Consider the following 22,659-nt stretch of genomic DNA (forward strand, 5'->3'; position numbering starts at 1 on the left):
TACTTGAGCGTCCCTTTAAATCATGAAGGAAAATGTTGGGTTTCATGTCCTTTAAAGAGCTTCATTTTTAAAAATAAAAAAAGTACAGATTAATAGAGCAGGATATCATGAACTAAAGTTGGACTAAATAAGATTTAAAAAGAATCTGCTTAAGAGTGTTTTTCATCATTTATCATGGTATGTGTTTGACATGTGAAGGAGATCCCAATATATTCCCCCATATAATACCTTCTTTATAGGGAGCTAAGAAAGAAACTGCCTTTACTTACAAAACATGATGCCATACAATAATGCAACATTGGCACTTTTTTGACGTAATGCAACTAGCTGGAACTCGGCCAACATCTTACTCATGCATTTTCTTTGATACATCATTCTTGTTTGTCATCGAAAAATAAAAACATGTTCCAAAACGTCTTTCAGTTAATAAATGTTTAAGATGAAAAAGAACCAAACAAAAACAAGAAAATAAAGCTCTTTTATATGGATGTTTAGGACAAAAAAAGCATAGTTATATTTTTTGCTGGCAAAGCACTGTATCTTGTTAAATGATTAAAAAGTAATTATTGGCAATCTACGTTTTGCTCAAGGGAGTGCTTGTGTGCGCATAAACTGTCTTTTACACACACATACAAGAAGAAATATTGCATCTTTCAGGCTTTATTATTTCCAGTTATTATTAAAGGGGCATAGAAGTGTATACAGTAATAAAATTCTAAAATGAGTTAGAGCATTTTATTATTGTATATTCGTCCTAAAGCCTGTGCACACGGGCCATTTCTTGCAGTACAGCGGTCCCACCTCTTGCTCTCTTTCCCCCCTCTCTTTTGCTCTCTCTCTCTCCCCCCTCTTTTGCTCTCTCCCCCCTCTCTTTTGCTCTCTCCCCCCCTCTATTTTGCTCTCTCTCCCCATCTCTTTTGCTCTCTCTCCCCTCTCTTTTGCTCTCTCCCCCCTCTCTTTTACTCTCTCTCTCCATCTCTTTTGCTCTCTCTCCCCTCTCTTTTGCTCTCTCCCCCCTCTCTTTTGCTCTCTCCCCCTCTCTATTTTGCTCTCTCTCCCCATCTCTTTTGCTCTCTCTCTCTCCCCTCTCTTTTGCTCTCTCTCCCCATCTCTTTTGCTCTCTCTCCCCTCTCTTTTGCTCTCTCTCCCCATCTCTTTTGCTCTCTCTCCCCTCTCTTTTGCTCTCTCTCCCCTCTCTTTTTCTCTCTCTCCCCATCTCTCTCCCCTCTCTCGTGTCTCTCCCCTCTCTTTTGCTCTCTCTACCCTCTCTTTTGCTCTCTCTCTCTCTCTGTCCATCTCTTTTTCTCCCTCTCCCCCCTCTATTTTTCTCTCTCCCCCTTCTCAAAAGCATTCAGATAAGAGGCGTACTTCCAGGGCTAAGAAATTAGCATGAGCCTACCTAGGTCTAGCTTTCAACAAAGAATACCAAGTGAACAAAGCAAATTTGATGATAAAAGTAAATTGGAAATTTGTTGAAAATGACAGGTCTTATCTGAATCAAGAAAGTTTAATTTTGACTAGAGTAACCCTTTAAGCAAATAATACCAAGAGAATGAAGCAAAGTTGATATTAGAAGTAAAATGGAAAGTTATTTAAAATGAAATGCTCTGTCTGAATCATGAAAGTTTAATTTCGACTTTACTGTCCCTTTAACCAGATTTTTATGTTATAGGCTTTGATAAATTGAGTGCGTGTCAAAAGACAGTTTTTTTATGGCCAATAAATCAGATGGAAAGAAAAGGAGCCATTGGTAACCAACTCACTGCTGAAATTCTGGTCCATAATGCTTTGCTAAACATTTTAGTGCAAGCAGTTTATTTCAGTGAACAACCCATCATATTTAGCACAATTATGTATAGAACACACATCAATTTATGTCTGGAAAAAACAAAAGCTTATGTAAAGTACACAGAATGTGGAAAGCAGTAAATCAAGACATGTCAGCATATTTTTCTTTGCAATGATAAATCATACATCGTTTTTTTCACAAACTTGTTCAAACAGGACTCCTTTATAGTAACAGTCAATACAGAAAAAAAAAAATACCTAGAAGTATGTCAGTCATAGAGAAATCGGAAAACAAACACAATATGCAGAAATCTATTATTTTTCCTAGCTATAAAAAGATCTGAACAGTTTCACTTGTTCCAACCAAACTTTATATAAATGTGCCCATAAAAATTCACTTTACTGCTTTGGCAACACTGAACGGTAAACATCAAGAGGAAAGGGTCATTAATTTGTAGGGTCTGCATTATGATTGTACGGTGTCAGTACTGTAGATTAAACAAAACCTCTCAGACTGTATAGCCATACACAGGCATGTATATTCTAGCGTGTAACATCAAGAGTTAGCTGTGGAATTTTCTTCTGTGATTTTACGAGAAGCTAAAAAAACTCGTCTTAAGAACACAGCTGATATCACCCTCCAGGCAGAAAAAGACGCATACTAAAATGAGGAGTGTGAAACACCACTTTGGCCCACCACACCAGAACATTCAGGGACAGCTGTTTCAGATGGTAATATGTGTTCTTTTAATGTCCTGGTGCCTTTTATTAGGTCAAACTATGGATTGTTACTGTAATTTAATAAATTGCTTGTGTTCCAGATGTGTTTTAGCTGTTGTGTTTAAAGGGACGTGCTAATGCAAAAATGACTCTAAATTGCTAGAGTAAGTCATTTTCGCATCACTGATCCTACATAACTGTGTGCTCAAATCACTGTAAAGATCCCACATTTTGGAGCAGCAAGCTTTGCAGCTTCCAATCAGAAAACCGCTTTAAATTAGATGTAACTACAACTCCTGATTGGCTGACCAGTTGTGTACTGCACAAGAGATGTAATGCTTGCAGCTCCCAAGCAAGTTTTTACCTATGAGCAGGGCTGACTCAAGATACTCTTGCTGCCTGGGCTCAAAGTTCCTTTATTTGGCTGCAGCGTATGTCGAGCTGAGCGCCTCAGGCCGCCCACGGCAGAACGCTATTTTCCCAGTGAGGTGATCTTAGCCAATAGTTTGCTAGCTATCCGGCATGGTGCCAGCTGGCCCGCACGGCTATTGGCTAAGAGATGGAAACAACACCTCATTGAAAAAATAGCGTTCTGCCATGGGCGGCCTAATGCGCTGAGCACAGCATACGCTGCAGACAAATAAAGGAACTTTCGTCACTGGTAAATCCTGGCGTTTCAAATACGCTAGAGATTACCATCACTTTGACATTTAAATGACTACACTAAAAAGCACCAATCAAATGAGCATATTAAGGGGGAAAAAATCAAAACATTTCAAATCATAATATTGCATAATACCTGTATTACAAAAAAAATAGGGCAGCGATGCAATAACCTCACTGGCACCAAAGGGGATTAAATACTAATGCACTTCCAACAACAGTGCTGTTCCAGAGAAAACCTTCTAAGTGTATTTCTATTACGAATGTTTTATGGACGCAAATAGACTCCCTCTCCGAGGAACTAACTGGCAGCATTTATTATATCAGGGAAAGCTGTTTCAGTATATACAAGAACTTGCATAAGATAGCTACAGCTTTTATCAACCTAACATTATGGCTATAAAATTATATTTATATTTTTATTATGCCACTGTAGATGAATCACTAGGAATTGTATCTAAGAGCATTTTGTTTGGTTGCTGGAAAAAAAATTCTGTTTTTTTTTTTTAGTTTGACACGGAAAAGCATCTAACTGGCATTGCCAGTGCAGTCTGTGCCTGCTGGGATGTTATGTAAATTCATGCATGCATCATTGCCCACTCTAACACTGGTATATATATATAAAGGGAAAATAGCAACTTGATCAAGAGTGACAATAAAGCTCAACTTGTCCATGTTTGCCCTTGTCAAAAATTCAGTAAAAACATTTATTTTACTGGAAAGCATCAAAAGCTTTGAGTGCAGCTTAAAGGGACATGAAACTCATTTTTTTTTTCTTTCATGATTTAGAAAGAGAATACAATAAAAAAAAAAGTTTCTAATTTACTTCTAGTATGCATTGTTCTCATGTTATTTTTTGTTGAAGAGCTATCTAGATAGGTTGAGTACACCTGTCTGGCGCACTACATGACGGGAAATAGTGCTGCCATGTAGTGCTCTTGCTAATGTATAATATTGTTGCAAAACTGCTGCCATATAGTGCTAAAGACACGTGCACACTCCTGAACTTACCTTCCTGCTTTTCAACAAAGGATAACAAGAGAGCAAAGAAAATGTGATAATAGAATTCAATTAAAAAAGTTGTTTAAAATGGAATGTTCTATTTGAATCATGAAAGAAAAATGCTGGGTTTTATGTCTTTAGTTATACCAATATAATAAGAACCATCTAACTACTTTACTATGATCAAACATCTCTCCTAGGGCCAGATGAACTCAATTCTGCTCTTTGGTGAGATTATCTAAGATGTCTCAAACATTTTGGAAAGTCAAATTTTAGCTTGAGAGCCGTTTATCTCACTATGCACTGTGTGTGAAGGTTAAACACATACATTGCAATATAATGATCAAAAAAAGCCCCCAAAGATTTTGCGAGATTTCTTTCCATGCCGGCGAGTTTTTGATAATCAGCCCTTAGAGACTATTCCATATAACCACTACTATTCTGACACCAAGGTCTGGTCTCCTGAGCTAGTCTTTCCCTCTGTCTCTAGACTTTTTTAACCCTTTCGTGTATTTTGAAAGCTGTCAATCATGCAGTTTTGTTTCCCTAGTTTCTATTATCTGAGTACTGCAGACATTGAATGGATTTGTTTTTTGCTTTTTTCCCCCCCATTTTATTTGTACATATACAAATACCCAAATCCAGAATTCCAAAATCCAAACTTATTCTGAAATCCAAACATTAATAGTTTTGCAAAAATAAAATGATAAAAAAAATTACTATTTTTTTCATGCCTGTAAGTCACAATCTTCCCAGCATGTGTCTTTGTTTTGTGTTCTAAAATGTAAATAGTGTATATTTATGTTACTATGTATACAAAAGTATTAAACATGAAATAAAAATACCTTTAGGTTACATGTATAAGCTGTATTAGGACATACAATTATCGCCTAAATGACATTGTATTGGGTATTTGTAAAGCGGGGCAAATCACCCATAAGGGTCTCAAGGTGCTGCTCATTTTATCGACCTCGGAAGGATGAAAGGCTCAGTGGACCTCGCTGGGGATCGAACCTGCTACAGAGCTCAGCCACAGTGCATTAGCATGCTGAGCTATCGGTCAGACATAAGATATTGTTGTTCACACTTAGTTCCATCCCCTCCCCAAGCTGTCCCGTTTTAAAGATACAAATATTGCAAAATCCAAACCTTTTCCAACCCCAGGCAGTTTGGATAAAGGGTTTTCTACCTGGTATTGGCAGTTTAGTCTCACCTCAATCAGCTCTCAATAACAAATACATTACAGTAATAAGGGCATATTTTAAAAAATATTATTCAGTCTGATACATGAAAACCTGGTTTAGTTACAGCAATTTTCTGTCTGAACCAATCTCATTAGGTCACCAAGTCACTAAAAGCTTTGAAAAATGTATTTATTCATATTTTTTTTGCAGTCTGGTAACAAATTATCATATTAGGGGAGTGCAAACTTGTTTTAATGCAATACCTTCTTTACTACAATTAGTTTTCAATTGCAAAACTTTATCCACAACTTTTCTTCTTTGTGGGGAGTCAACCCATACTTGTTCTTGGAGTAGATAAGGTTTGCCACTATCATTCTGATAGCAAAACTATAATTGGTTTGCACTTTCCAATCTGACTCTCCCCCCCCCATGCTGAGGCCAGTTAGCGACAGATATGTAGCAGGGTTAAGATTGTGAAGTCTGTCTGCCATGTATACTTCAGGCTCACAGAATTTGAAATCTCTTTACCCTACTTAAATTACAGGAAAATGTAGCAAAATAAATAATGAAAATGAATTGCAAAGTTGTTTTACTATGTATAATTAAACATGATATATTATGTTTCAAGTTTTTACTGTCTCTTCAACACATATATATTACTAAAATAACTTATATGTGGTGTTTTTGTTGCATGTAGGTTTGTTAGAGATTTAAAGAACAACTACTTGAAAACGAGAGAAATCTCAATGTATCCTTCCTGGTAAAATATTTTATAAATAAATAAATATACAAGTTGTTTTAAACAATTAACTAGCTGGTTTAATGTGTATTATGCCAGCTATGCCAATCTTCCTTTGATAGTCAATACATCCATGTACAACACTGCTTTTCTTTTGCTATTATATTAAAAATGAACAAGGAAAACGAAAGCAGAGAGTAAATTACATTTTTACTTTTCCATTTACAAGACGCAAGAAGCAATGTCTAGATTCAAACATCAAATATTTATTCAGTGCAGCAGTCATTTTAATATCAAATAAAAACAGTAATTCAACATGGATTTAATGGTAATTATTAATGAAGTTATGTGGAATTATTTCTAGGCTCTGTATTATGTATATTTAAAGATGTAGACCCACATTGAAAATATTTTCCCAGATATTAACAAACAAAAGTAGTATTAACAAATAAAAGTAATAGACCACTTATGCTGATAGCTATAAAAAAAAAAAAAACATATCAGTTGCTCAGAGATTGCACAATGTATGCTGCACTTTAAATTGCCATAGGAACACTGTCCTATATTTATTTAAAATCTCTCAAGTGAGAAGATTCTCTCCAATGTCTCTTATTCTTGTGAAAGTGCAGCATACTAAGATCTGGATTTGCACAGATATTAGATGCACTTTCACAAGAAGAAATCCATCTACAAAAAGAGCCAAATGATGCAAACAGCTGCATTCTTATGCATTCAGCAGCTAAAGAAACTGCCAAATGCACATCCCTACCATTATCTATCACACAATTTAGCTTAAAGGGCAGTTAGAGTCGAAAAAGGACAAAAGAGCACTGCTAGATCTGAGCAGAAAATGCCGCTGATCCAATCAACAGCTCTAGTTGCACATCTGAGTGGAGCTACCAGAGCTGCTGATTGGATCAACAGCAAGTTCTGCTCAGGACCAGCCATGTTACGGGGGTCAGGAGTGGCACTTTTACTGTGTTTTTAACCCCTTTGCAGGGGTTAAATACACAGTCCTGCAGGGTTGATAGTTTTAAAATGTCATTTTTTGAATATGATGACTCTTCAATGATACTAGGAACTAGCGTTTTATTGAAAACAACTATGCCTGAGATGGTTGATAACCATGTACGTACAGCCACCAAACAGCAGCTAAAATTCTTTGTCAGCCTAAGAAGCCGCAGTGTACTAACAGGAAAATCTCAAAAGTGCTAGTCTGCTCAACAAACTTGATACTTTTTGGAAATTGAAGAATTTGTATTCATATTTTATCTACCAACTATCATGCATACCCAAAAAAATGTATTGCAGAGTAAAAATGGTTTTCCTTTAATGTGTTATTATTTTTTATTATTATCAGGTATTTGTAGAGCGACAACAGATTCCGCAGCGCTATTAGCATAAGCGAGATACAAGATAACATTTACAGGGATCAAATGGGTAGAGGGCCCTGCCGAGAGTTGCACTGTTGTAGTCGACTCTTATGAAGGCGATCTACAAACAGCTGGGCTCATAGGCTTACATTCTAAGGGGTTCAAGGGGAAAGCAATGGAGTTAGGAAAGGTTAGTGTAGGTTGTATGCATCCGAGAATAGTAGAGTCTTTGTTAAAACTAGGGGAGAGTCTTGTGGAGTGAAGCAGGGAGTCCCACAAGATGGGAGCCAGTCTGGAGAAGTCCTGTTAATGGGAATGTGAGGAAGTAACAAGGAGAGGAGGAAAGGAGGAGATCGTGAGCAGAGTGAAGGGGGCGGGAGGGAGAGTATCTGGAGACAATGTCTGAAATGTAGGGGGGAGCAGTGCAGTTGAGGGCTTTGTATGTCAGAGTGGGGATTTTGTGTTTAATCCTGGAGGCAAGAGGAAGCCAGTGAAGGGATTGGCCCGTTAGAATTATTTTGCATATGAATTAGTTACTTTTTCTCATTAAAACCACAAACTTTTAAAATGGTCTGAGCTTGCAGGGAGAGCAGATTTCTTTATCTTATCACTCGTGATACACACAAAGGGGCATATTTATCAAGCTTCGTATGGAGCTTTATGCCCTGTGTGGAAACACACGTTGTGAAGCAGCGGTCTAAAGAACGCTGCTCCATAACCTGTCCGCCTGCTCTGAGGCGGTGGACAGACATCACCAGCAATCAACCCGATCAAATATGATCAGGTTGATTGACACCCCTTGCTAGTGGCCGATTGGCCGCAAATCTACAGGGGGCGGCATTGCACAAGCAGTTCACAAGAACGTCTGGTGCAATGATAAATGCAGAGAGCATATGCTGTTGGCATTAATCAATGTGCAGCGGACATGATCCGCAATATCGGGTCATGTCCGCTCGCACAATGATAATTCGGCCCCAAAGCCTTCTTTATTGTACCTTGCATACACAAAGTGAAATTCTCAGAACAATTGAAAATTAACATTTTAGTACGTATCTCTCCCACCCCCACTGGGAGTGTGATGTCTTGCTTGCATAGATTTTCAGTATAGGCGGTGGTCTCAGTGGGCAAAATCAACTATTTTAAATGACAAAATAAAGGTAAAGGAGCTATTTGAAATATGGTAATTCAATACACTCTAGCAGGTAAAATTTAACATTGGGAACACGTTAAGGGGAAGAAAATCTTTCCGTACACTAAAAAATCTAGAACCACACAAAAATAAGTTGCTAAATTAATATACTAAGGTTATTTTAAGATGAATCATAAAATTTTTCAAGCAAATTTAAACTGTTAACAAGAAACTTTTAAGACATTACATCATTGTACCAAAAATTATTCGTTTTATGTTCTCCTTGACCAGTTACTACATTTTTCATGTTTTAACACGCAGAAAAATGCTTAGTGGCGTTTCAAAATGTTATAGGGAATACGGTTTTAAAATAAGCCTGTAAATGACTGAAAGAACATTTTTTTCAGTATTGAACAAATAATTTTCAATATATAAACATATTATTCATTGCAATAACGGAAATCTTCCCCAATGTGTTCTGGTACATACCGCAAAAAGAGATCCCTGGAAAACACAGGCACCTACGGGACAAGAAAAAAAAATAGTAAGTATTTCAGAAATAACAATATGCATGCAGTATAGTTCATTAGACAAAAAGACAGAGAGCTTTCTAATTATAAATTAAATGAATCCAGATAACTCATGTGTAGAGAAACCATACACACTGTAGTGAATAGGCTGCATGAAACAGTGACATTGGATAGATTTCTCTCACTTTAGAGCAAGGTATCTGCCAAGATGATATAACCATATGGGTAATAGTAATGTTTGCTTTACTATGTGTGACTTATAGAATAATATTTATAAAGCATATACTCTTGCAAGCCATAGGAGTGTGCACGGGATGTGCTGGGTGTACCTGGGCACACTCTAATCACCCCCATGACCACAGGGCTGGATGAGAGCATTTCAAAGGACTGGTAGGGAAGTCAAAGATCTGCATGATTGGTCTCACGCCTATCACACAGCGCCCCCTCCTATTGAGAGGTGCCCGCGCCGGGTCCTTGCGGGATCCTGGCTCTTGTTTTGCCAGGCTTCCCTGCAGGAAGTTCTGGCACTCCAATCAATGAAGGAAGCAGTGGATATAATGTTTTATCATATTCCTGCCCCCTCCCGGCCACGCACCAGAATTAGCACTAATGATAGAGTACGGAAGGGGCTTGGGGGGGGAGATAAGGGGTATATACATAAAAAAGGGGGAGAGAGAATGGGTATGGGCGTGAAAGGGGAGAGAGAGAGAATGGGTATGGAAGGGGGGGAGACTGCAGTGGTATGGGCATTGGAGGGGGGAGTGTGAAGGGGTATGGGCATGGGAGGGGGTGAGTGTGTATATATGTGTTTATAATCAGTGTGTGAGTCTGTAAGAGTATATATGTGTATGTACATGTGTGTGTATATGAGTTTATGTATATATAGTGCGTGTGTGCACTCATGGTAAATGTATACTAACATATTTTATGTATATATATTTATATATTTGCACAGAAGGGCACTCTCACTTCAAATTTTTAAATACCAGGGTGCCGGCAAGAACAGCAAAAAGTCCAGGCAGACACTCTCTAAATTTTAATATAATCACACCTTTATTTTAACCAATATGTGACGTTTTAGAGTTAAACACATCTTTCTCAGACAAAAGTGCAATATAAACAAACAATTTATATCCTAGAAACCACTCCTCTGTGAAAAAAACACCAAATAGCACCAAACAGGGGTTACACTGACAACAGCAACTTTTACAGGGGAGGGGTTTCTAGGATTTAAATTAAGTTTGTTTGCATTGCACTATTATGGGGCCTATCTATCAAGCTGCAGTTATGAAGCAGCGGTTACAAAGACCGCTGCTCCATAACCTGTCCGCCTGCTCTGAGAAGGCGGACAGACATCGCCGGAAATCAACCCCGATTGAGTACGATCGGGTTGATTGACACCCCAATGCTGGCGGCTGATTGGCCGCGAGTCTGCAGGGGGCGGCGTTGCACCAGCAGCTCTTGTGAGCTGCAGGTGCAATGCTGAATACGGCGAGCGTATTGCTCGCCGTATTCAGCGAGGTCTGGAGGACCTGATCCGTACTGTCGGATCAGGTCCACCAGACTTTGATAAATTGATATATATATATATATATATATATATATACACACACAGGTGAAACTCGAAAAATTTAAATATTGTGCAAAAGTTCATTTTTTTCACTAATGCAACTTAAAAGGTGAAACTAATATATGAGATGGACTCATTACATGCAAAGCAAGATAGTTCAAGCTGTGATTTGTCATAATTGTGATGATTACGGCTTACAGATCATGAAAACCCCATACAACTCCATTTCGTATTTTAAATTTAAATTTTGTTTTATATCATTAAAGGGATAGGAAAGTCACAAGCAAATCCTGCATGATTCAGATAGAGCACGTCATTTTAAGACACTTTTAAATTCACTTCTATTTTCAATTGTGCTTTGTTCTCTTGGTATCCCTTGTTGAAAATGAATACGCACATATCCTACACTAGTGGGAACTAGCTGCTGACTGGTGCCTGCACAAATTTGTCTCTCGTGATTGGTTAACTAGATGTGCTCAGCTAGCTGCCAGTAGTGCAATGCTGCTCCTTCAGCAAAGGGTAACAAGATAATGAAGCAAATTTGATAATAGAAGTAAATTGGAAAGTTGATTCAAATTGTATGAAATTATATGTTCTATCCAAATAATGAAAGAAAATTTGGGGTTTCCTGTCCCTTTAAAGAAAAACATACAGTAATGGACAGTGGGCTTGAAGAATCGAGGGAGCCTGGAAACTATAGCGCTTAGAATTCTAAGATTTTTCTACATATTCAAATGCTCATTCCTGGGTACTAAAAACATACAAGTGGTTCCCCAATTTTCTGTCTGGCTTCTAAAATTGTGATAATCCTTAAAGGGACAGTATACACCAAAATTCGTATAACTGCATGTAATAGACACTACTATAAATAATAATACGCATCTAAAACCTTTAAAAACGTAATTAGAAGCTCCCAATTTAGCACTGTTGATGAGGTTAGGCTGGGACATCTAGTGAAAGGGGCTGGGAAAACAAGACAAACAGACACCCCCCCCCCCTCCCCTGCATATGAAAAGACCCTTTACACAAACAGGAGCAAAGATGGAGTAGGTAGAAAGTCTGAAAAGTAGCACAGTAAAACTATACATTTAAAAAAAAACACACACAACAACAACAACTGTATGGGCTATCTAAATGGATTATTTACAAAACTTATATGCAAATAAAAATATAGTGTACAATGTCCCTTTAATATTAGATATCTAACATATCATTCCTCTATGGCATCAATAGTATTTTTATGATCATGAAAACTCATTGAAGGGACATACGTACAGTAAAAATAAAATGATCTAACGTGTTAATGGAAATGCGTTAAACACATAGGTAATGTCAGCTCCAAAGCAGCAATGCACTACTGGGAGTTAGCTCAACACATTTGGTGACAAGAGGTATATATGTATAGGCAATAATCACAAGCTAGCTCTTGGTAGTGCACTGGTTCGCCTAAATCTAGAGCTATTCTTTTCAACAAGCATGACGTTGTGGGGCTTAACCAACCACACCAGTTAGGGTTTAAAACAACAACAATAATAATAATAATATATCTGGAGAGATCTGCTGGCACAGGTGGAAACATATGCTACTGTAGTTGTGCCCAGCAGTTAAATGTCCCTTTAAACAAAAGATATCTTGTTAATTTACATGTGTAATGAACATGCTGAAAAATAGGGAGAGGGTCAGTACTAACAGCCAAAGCATCCCATTCAAAATAGATACAAATGCATTTTTATGATCATAATTAGATCAAAAAATGACATGAAAACCCAAATTTAAACTGTATTCTGAAGGACTGGAATACCACTGCCTAGTCTCTTAATGCAAAATTTAAAGGTATTGCAGGTGGAGCAAAAACATGAGAACTACACATTGTAAATTGGTCTTATAATGCTTTTTGAATCTACGAGAATAGGTTAAAATTTGAAAATCTATTCAAATCTTCAAATTTCAAAATCTGAAATCCACTGATTTGTTCATTTGATAACCAAGGGTTAAATCAGACGTTTGTGTGTCACTGGTAACAAGGGTTAAATCAGACGTTTGTGTCACAGGTAACATGGGTTAAATCAGACGTTTGTGTGTCACTGGTAACAAGGGTTAAATCAGACGTTTGTGTGGCACTGGTAACATGGGTTAAATCAGACGTTTGTGTGTCACTGGTAACAATGGTTAAATCAGACGTTTGTGTGTCACTGGTAACATGGGTTAAATCAGACGTTTGTGTGGCACTGGTAACAATGGTTAAATCAGACGTTTGTGTGTCACTGGTAACAAGGGTTAAATCAGACGTTTGTGTCACAGGTAACATGGGTTAAATCAGACGTTTGTGTGTCACTGGTAACATGGGTTAAATCAGATGTTTGTGTGTCACTGGTAACATGGGTTAAATCAGATGTTTGTGTGTCACTGGTAACATGGGTTAAATCAGACGTTTGTGTGTCACTGGTAACATGGGTTAAATCAGACGTTTGTGTGTCACTGGTAACAAGGGTTAAATCAGACGTTTGTGTGTCACTGGTAACAAGGGTTAAATCAGACGTTTGTGTGTCACTGGTAACAAGGGTTAAATCAGATGTTTGTGTGTCACTGGTAACATGGGTTAAATCAGACGTTTGTGTCACAGGTAACATGGGTTAAATCAGACGTTTGTGTGTCACTGGTAACATGGGTTAAATCAGACGTTTGTGTGTCACTGGTAACAAGGGTTAAATCAGATGTTTGTGTGTCACTAGTAACATGGGTTAAATCAGACGTTTGTGTGTCACTGGTAACATGGGTTAAATCAGACGTTTGTGTGTCACTGGTAACATGGGTTAAATCAGACGTTTGTGTGTCACTGGTAAAAGGGTTAAATCAGACGTTTGTGTCACAGGTAACATGGGTTAAATCAGACGTTTGTGTGTCACTGGTAACAAGGGTTAAATCAGACGTTTGTGTGGCACTGGTAACATGGGTTAAATCAGACGTTTGTGTGTCACTGGTAACAATGGTTAAATCAGACGTTTGTGTGTCACTGGTAACATGGGTTAAATCAGACGTTTGTGTGGCACTGGTAACAATGGTTAAATCAGACGTTTGTGTGTCACTGGTAACAAGGGTTAAATCAGACGTTTGTGTCACAGGTAACATGGGTTAAATCAGACGTTTGTGTGTCACTGGTAACATGGGTTAAATCAGATGTTTGTGTGTCACTGGTAACATGGGTTAAATCAGATGTTTGTGTGTCACTGGTAACATGGGTTAAATCAGACGTTTGTGTGTCACTGGTAACATGGGTTAAATCAGACGTTTGTGTGTCACTGGTAACAAGGGTTAAATCAGACGTTTGTGTGTCACTGGTAACAAGGGTTAAATCAGACGTTTGTGTGTCACTGGTAACAAGGGTTAAATCAGATGTTTGTGTGTCACTGGTAACATGGGTTAAATCAGACGTTTGTGTCACAGGTAACATGGGTTAAATCAGACGTTTGTGTGTCACTGGTAACATGGGTTAAATCAGACGTTTGTGTGTCACTGGTAACAAGGGTTAAATCAGATGTTTGTGTGTCACTAGTAACATGGGTTAAATCAGACGTTTGTGTGTCACTGGTAACATGGGTTAAATCAGACGTTTGTGTGTCACTGGTAACATGGGTTAAATCAGACGTTTGTGTGTCACTGGTAACAAGGGTTAAATCAGACGTTTGTGTGTCACTGGTAACATGGGTTAAATCAGACGTTTGTGTGTCACTCGTAACAAGGGTTAAATCAGACGTTTGTGTGTCACTGGTAACAAGGGTTAAATCAGACGTTTGTGTGTCACTGGTAACATGGGTTAAATCAGACGTTTGTGTGTCACTGGTAACAAGGGTTAAATCAGACGTTTGTGTGTCACTGGTAACAAGGGTTAAATCAGACGTTTGTGTGTCACTGGTAACATGGGTTAAATCAGACGTTTGTGTGTCACTGGTAACATGGGTTAAATCAGACGTTTGTGTGTCACTGGTAACATGGGTTAAATCAGACGTTTGTGTGTCACAGGTAACATGGGTTAAATCAAATGTTTGTGTGTCACTGGTAACATGGGTTAAATCAGACGTTTGTGTGTCACTGGTAAAAGGGTTAAATCAGACGTTTGTGTGTCACTGGTAACAATGGTTAAATCAGACGTTTGTAACATAGTAACATAGTAACATAGTAGATAAGGTTGAAAAAAGACTGAAGTCCATCGAGTTCAACCTATACAAATCTAAAATACTTACAAAAAGCTCCAGTTAAGCTTAAATAACCCCATTAAAATGTGACCCATTTAATACTAGCAATCATATCCATGAATTTTGTTTATATACAGAAATTTATCCAGACTATTTTTAAATGTATCTATGGTATTGGCATTCACTACCTCCTTTGGTAATGAGTTCCACAATTTTATTGCTCTTACAGTGAAAAAACGTTTCCGTTGCAGGAGATTAAATCTCCTTTCCTCCAACCTTAAATTATGACCTCTTGTCAGAACCAATTTTCTTGGAATAAAAAGAGCTTCTGCCATCTCTGTATATGGGCCTTGAATATATTTATATAAAGTAATCATGTCACCTCTCAAGCGCCTTTTTTCTAAAGAGAACAGACCCAGTTTGGCTAGCCTCTCCTCATAGGTTAATTTCTCCAATCCCCTTATTAGCTTTGTGGCCCTTCTCTGAACTTTTTCTAGTTCTGCAATATCTTTTTTAGCAATCGGTCCCCAGAACTGCACTCCAAACTCAAGGTGTGGTCTTACCAGGGCTTTATATAATGACAGAATTATGCTTTCCTCCCTTGAATCAATGCCTCTTTTAATACATGCTAGTATCTTATTAGCCTTTGAAGCCGCTGCCCTGCATTGTGCACTCATCTTTAGCTTGTTATCTATTACTACTCCCAAATCCCTTTCCTCCTGTGTTTGGCTAAGTCTTGTCCCATTTAAAAAATACATAGCCTGCTTATTTTTACTTCCAAAATGTAGAACCTTACATTTTTCCGTATTAAATCTCATTTTCCATTCACTTGCCCATAGTTCTAATTTTAGCAAATCCCTTTGCAAAGAGAGTTCATCCTGCTCTGACCTAATGACCTTACTTAACTTAGTATCATCTGCAAAAATAGAGATGTCGCTATTTAATCCTTGCTCCAAGTCATTTATAAAAATATTAAAAAGAACAGGGCCCAGTACTGATCCCTGGGGGACGCCACTGATTACCTTTGTCCAATCTGAGTATGATCCATTTACTGCTACTCGTTGCTCCCTATCTTTTATCCAGTTATTTATCCATGAGCTAACATTTTCAGCTATTCCCAGTCCCTTAATTTTGTGCATTAATCTCTCATGTGGCACTGTATCAAATGCCTTTGCAAAATCTAAGTATATCACATCAACTGATTCCCCTTTATCTATATTTTTACTTACTTCCTCGAAGAATCTAATTAGATTAGTTTGACATGATCTATTTCTCCTAAAGCCATGCTGATTAGAACTCATAATCTTGTTTACACGAATATGCTCATCAATATAATCCCTTATAATCCCTTCAAATATCTTCCCCACTATTGATGTCAGACTAACTGGTCTATAGCTTCCTGGATCATCCCTGCTTCCACTTTTGAAGAGTGGCACCACATCAGCTTTACGCCAACCCTGGGGTACCATGCCTGAGGATAATGGGTCTTGAAAAATTAAGAGTAAAGGTTTGTCTATAACAGTGCTAAGTTCACTTAACACCCTTGGGTGTATTCCATCTGGGCCTGGAGTTTTATTTACCTTAATATTTTTTAGTTTTTTCCTGATATCCTCTAAACAAAACCCAGTTAGTGGTATGGACTGGCATGTTCTATTCTGTTCCAAAGTATCATTCAATGGTTCCTCTCTTGTGTATACTGAAGAAAAAAACTGGTTTAGTACCTCAGCCTTCTCCCTGTCATTATTTATCATGCTACCCTCCACACATTTTAATGTACCTATATTATCCTTCTTAGATTTTTTGCTATTTATGTACTTAAAGAACCTTTTAGGGTTAGACTTAGAATCCTTGGCAATTAATTTTTCATTTTCAATTTTGGCTAATTTGATTGCTTTTTTGCATGCTTTGTTACATTCCTTATAAATATTGTATGATGAGTCTGTACTATTTTCTTTTAATAATTTAAATGCCCTACGTTTTTTCCTAATTTCTTTTAACACATTTTTATTTAGCCATAACGGCTTAGTTTTTTTATTTTTATTTTTATAACCATATGGTATGTATTGATATGTATATTTATTTAACAAATTTTTAAATATTATCCATTTATCCTCTGTATTTTTATTAGAAAATACATTTTCCCAATTTATATTATTTAATGATTTCCTTAAATCGTTGAATTTTGCTTTCTTGAAATTAAAAGTCTTAGTTAATCCTTTAAAACACTGTATATGAAAAGAGATTTCAAATGTGACCATGTTATGATCACTGTTACCCAAATGTTCTTTAACTTCTATGTTTGATATTATATCTGTATTGTTTGATAGCACTAAATCCAATATAGCTTTACTCCTAGTTGGCTCCTCTATTAATTGTGACAAGAAGTTATCCCTGAGAACATTTAAAAATCTATCCCCCTTAGCTGAATTACTAGTTTCATTGGCCCAGTTTATATCAGGGTAGTTAAAATCTCCCATAATTACAGCACTGGTATTAGCAGCCTTACCTATTTGGATAAGTAGTTGAGTTTCCTCCGGGTCACTAATGTTGGGAGGCTTGTAGCATGTTCCTAGTAATATTTTTTTAGGATTTTCCCCCCCACTCTTTATTTCAACCCACAGGGTCTCTACATTGTCACTTGTATCATAAATATCTTCCCTTATTGTAGGTTTAAGGTCAGGTTTAATATACATGCAGATTCCTCCACCCCTTTTATTATTCCTGTCCCTCCTAAATAATGTATACCCCTCTAAGTTAACTGCCCAGTCATGTGAATCATCCCACCAAGTTTCAGTTATACTGATAACATCATAGTCCTCTTCTGCAACTAAGAGCGTCAGCTCCCCCATTTTACCTGTCATGCTTCTTGCATTTGTTGTCATACATTTAATTTTCATGTGCTTTCTGCTGCTACTTGGTGTACTTTCCTCTATACTTTCTAATGTGACATTTCTTAAGTCATCCCTTCCTTGAGATATTAAGGGAGTGACATATTCAGACACTGATCTCTCTGTTCTATTTTGTTCTAATTGACCCTCCCCCCCTTTGCCTAGTTTAAAAGGTTCTCTAAACGTGCTACCATCCTTTCCCCCAACACACCTGCACCCATGTCATTCAGGTGCAATCCATCCTTACTGTACAATTTGTACCCTAGTGAAAAATCAGCACAGTGTTCTAAAAAGTCAAACCCCTCATTTTTACACCATGTTTTTAGCCATGAATTAACGGACCTTAGCTCCTTCTGCCTTACTGAGTTAACACACGGCACTGGTAATATCTCAGAAAATATTACTTTGGAGGTCCTTGCTTTAAGCTTGCTACCTAACTCCCTGAAGTCATTTTTTAGGACTCTCCATCTCCCACTGATTTCTTCATTAGTACCAATATGCACCATGACTGCAGGATCAGACCCGCATCCCTCTAACAATCTATCAATACGCTCCACAATATGCCTAACACGAGCCCCTGGAAGACAGCAAACTGTTCTATGTAAAGGGTCTGGATGACAAATTACCCTATCAACCTTCCTTATAATAGAGTCTCCTACCACCAACATCTGCCTCTGGCCCTGACTTGTATGCCCCTCTTCCATGACTGAAGGACTGCCCACCATAGTATGCTCCTCTTCCACAGCTAAAGGACTGTTCACTATACTAGGCAACACGGCCCTCTCTGACACTGCCACCCCTGAACTGATATCCCCAACATCTTCACTTAATCTTGCAAATCTATTGGGGTGTACAAGCTCAGAACTGGCCTGTCTCTTCCGCTTACTTCGCCCTCTAACTGTGACCAGTTTAGCATTGTGTGTCACTGGTAACAAGGGTTAAATCAGACGTTTGTGTGTCACTGGTAACAATGGTTAAATCATCATACTTGTAACTTAGGGGCTGAAACACTCATTTTATAATCAATTATTTCACCAACTATGCACTGCTTTCCCAAATGAAACATGAATGTGCAGGTGGCCCTCGTTTTACAACGGTTCAATTTACACCGTTTCAGAATAACAACCTTTTTATCCAGTCACGTGACTGCTATTGAAAAGCATTGAGAAGCAGTGCATTTATTAAAATAGCCAGTAGGCGGAGCTGTCCGCTTGTGTTGCAGCAAAGCCAAGCAAGCTGAAATTAATCAGTTTAACCAGACCTGAGCTATCGAGCAGATTTCAAAAGAACAAGATCTTCCTGTCTATAAATCAGTCCAGATTAGAATGCATAGAAAGAACTGTTTGCAGAAAAATGCAAGTGAAGTCTGTGTTGTGTGATTATTTTATTAGGTTTATAATGCTGTTTAGCATTTAAAGTCTTCATTTCAAAGCTTTAAAAATAATGTATTAGGTGTTACTTATGACAATTTTGAGAGGGGCCTGGAACCTATCTCCCTCACTTCCCATTGACTTACATTATAAACTGGGTTTCAATTTACAACGGTTTCGATTTACAACCATTCCTTCTGGAACCTAACCCCGGCGTAAACTGAGGGCTACCTGTAATCCATTATCAAACTTGTTCCACTTTCAAAAAGAGTGGGTTCATTTATAAAGCCACAAAAAAAAAAAAAAAAAGATATTTGAATCTCATTCTTTGTTCAACTTTTTTATTTTATTTCTATATTGTATAATACTGTGCTACCCCACTGTGTAGCCTGTTGGTTCTGTAAAATGTAATGCTATATTATACTTGGATGTACTCTTGGATGAGCAAATTGGCCTTCTCAGTATATAGCTCAGGGCAAAGATCAAGCGCTAATTGGCGTAGTGGAAACTAGCTTTTATTGGTTTCTATCTCTTAGTACTGAATACCAGGGCACTTTCATACTGATAATACAATTCACCCCCCCCCCTCCTTATTTCTATTGTTAATCAGAACTTTTGTTATACCTTGTGATTTGGTTTCCTAGCTTAGCTACTTGAAGAATTTCCAGCTAATTCCTCATCACAAGTGTTGTGATGTTATCAGAATATTTTGGTCAGAAAAGGTTGTTACATTATCCTGAGATTTCTTGCTTGAATTATAAACATTTTCTTAGGATTATATGAGATATATATATATATATATATATATATATATATATATTATTTTATTTTTCCGAGGGACAGTCTACTTAAAAATAGTTATTGGATAGATAATCCCTTTGCTACCTATTCCCTGGTTTTGCACTGCAGGCTGACCGTACCTAAGGGCTTTTCTAACCTTGCATTTTAGCCAATCAGTGCTGGTTCTTGTATAACCATCATCATTCCAAGGGAGTGCGCACATATTTATCTACATGACACACATGAACTAGCACTGTCTGGCTAGTGCAAGATTTAAAAACTAATAGAAAGCACTGAGATAAGGGCGGCCTGCAGCGGTTTAGAAACAGGAACACTTAGAGGTTATAAAGTATAATAATATAACAATGTTGGTTATGCGAAGCTGGGGAATGCTTAATAAAGGTGTTATCTAAAACAAAAACTCAAGTAGACTGTAAGAGACTTTTTAATTTACTTCTGGCGTTGTTCTCTTGGTATCCTTAAAAGCTTACCCCCAGGCTGACTCGGAAGTCGAGAGGAGCAATATACTACTGGGAGCTAGTTGGTGATTGGTGGCTGCCCATATATGCCTCATTTCAATGGCTTATCAGATTTGTTCAGCTAGCTCACTGCCCGGTAGTGCATTCCTGCTCTATGCAAATAGTTAAACACATAGTTATATTCAAGCAATAGTGGAATTGTAAAATGCTATTACACATTAGGCTATTTTATTTTTGCACTTTTATGTCCCTATAAAATTATGCGTGGTTTATTTTGTAAAGCAACAAAACTTATTTTCATATAACACTCAATACGTATCTTATTATAAAAAAAAATAATGCATAATCTGTGTCCCAAGCAGTTTGGGTTTTCTACCTATAGTATTTATATTTCACTGAAATGAACGATATCTATTATAAAGCAGAAGCCTATAATCACTTAAGTACTGCTTAAAGGGACATTATAAGTAAGATTGTAATATAAAATGATAAAATATAATGAAGTAAAACAGCTTTGCAATATACCTTATTTATTTAGTTTGCCCACTTTTTCTGTAATTTCATTCTGAAAAATGTGTGCTTTATAATTCCTGTTAGGAATAAAACATAAAGGGACAGTGCAAGATTCACAAAATATCTGTGTATATATGCATTTTGTGATTGACTGATGGCTGTCACATGATGCATTACGAAAAAAAATGTAACTGACATTTGTCCGAAAAAAAATCTGCTACTCATTTGAAATTCAAACTAAGTGCTTTTGCACTGTCTATTTATTATGCATTTATTGATTATTTACCTTTAACACTGGTGTATTCTACACAGTCATTGGTTGAACACTCTAGTGAGTCATTTATAGCTGTCCTTAATTGCCCTCAGCAGAGAAGGAAACCTCGCTAAAAAAGCACACATTGGTTTATAGACACTTAGGCCTAGATTTGGAGTTTTGCGGTAGCCGTGAAAACCAGCGTTAGAGGCTCCTAACGCTGGTTTTAGGCTACCGCCGGTATTTGGAGTCAGTCAGGAAAGGGTCTAACGCTCACTTTTCAGCCGCGACTTTTCCATACCGCAGATCCCCTTACGTCAATTGCATATCCTATCTTTTCAATGGGATCTTTCTAACGCCGGTATTTAGAGTCGTGTCTGGAGTGAGCGTTAGAAATCTAACGACCAAACTCCAGCCGCAGAAAAAAGTCAGTAGTTAAGAGCTTTCTGGGCTAACGACGGTTTATAAAGCTCTTAACTACTGTGCTCTAAAGTACACTAACACCCATAAACTACCTATGTACCCCTAAACCGAGGTCCCCCCACATCGTCGCCACTCTATTAAAAATTTTTAACCCCTAATCTGCCGACCGCCACCTACGTTATCCTTATGTACCCCTAATCTGCTGCCCCTAACACCGCCGACCCCTATATTATATTTATTAACCCCTAACCTGCCCCCCACAACGTCGCCGCCAGCTACCTACAATAATTAACCCCTAATCTGCCGACCGCTAAGTGCCGCCACCTACGTTATCCTTATGTACCCCTAATCGGCTGCCCCTAACACCGCCGACACCTATATTATATTTATTAACCCCTAATCTGCCCCCCTCAACGTCGCCTCCACCTGCCTACACTTATTAACCCCTAATCTGCCGACCGGACCGCACCGCTATTATAATAAAGTTATTAACCCCTAATCGACCTCACTCCCGCCTCAATAACCCTATAATAAATAGTATTAACCCCTAATCTGCCCTCCCTAACATCGCCGACACCTAACTTCAAACATTAACCCCTAATCTGCCGACCGGAGCTCACCGCTATTCTAATAAATTTTTTAACCCCTAAAGCTAAGTCTAACACTAACACCCCCCTAAGTTAAATATAATTTAAATCTAACGAAATAAATTAACTCTTATTAAATAAATTATTCCTATTTAAAGCTAAATACTTACCTGTAAAATAAACCCTAATATAGCTACAATATAACGAATAATTATATTGTAGCTATTTTAGGATTAATATTTATTTTACAGGTAACTTTGTATTTATTTTAACCAGGTACAATAGCTATTAAATAGTTAAGAACTATTTAATAGCTAAAATAGTTAAAATAATTACAAAATCACCTGTAAAATAAATCCTAACCTAAGTTACAATTAAACCTAACACTACACTATCAATAAATTAATTAAATAAAATACCTACAATTATCTACAATTAAACCTAACACTACACTATCAATAAATTAATTAAATAC

The 22,659-nt window shown here is 37.5% G+C and overlaps 1 protein-coding gene across 1 annotated transcript in view; it reads right to left on the reverse strand.

The window, feature by feature from the left end:
- FRAS1 (Fraser extracellular matrix complex subunit 1) overlaps positions 1 to 22,659 on the reverse strand; it is an 868,578-nt gene that overhangs the window by 828,027 nt on the left and 17,892 nt on the right. Inside the window, 1 exon segment of the mRNA XM_053703296.1 lies at positions 9,088 to 9,119. Coding sequence (XP_053559271.1) covers positions 9,088 to 9,119 — 32 coding nt within the window.

The sequence above is a fragment of the Bombina bombina genome, chromosome 2, assembly GCF_027579735.1.
Source record: "Bombina bombina isolate aBomBom1 chromosome 2, aBomBom1.pri, whole genome shotgun sequence".
Lineage (NCBI taxonomy): Eukaryota > Metazoa > Chordata > Amphibia > Anura > Bombinatoridae > Bombina > Bombina bombina.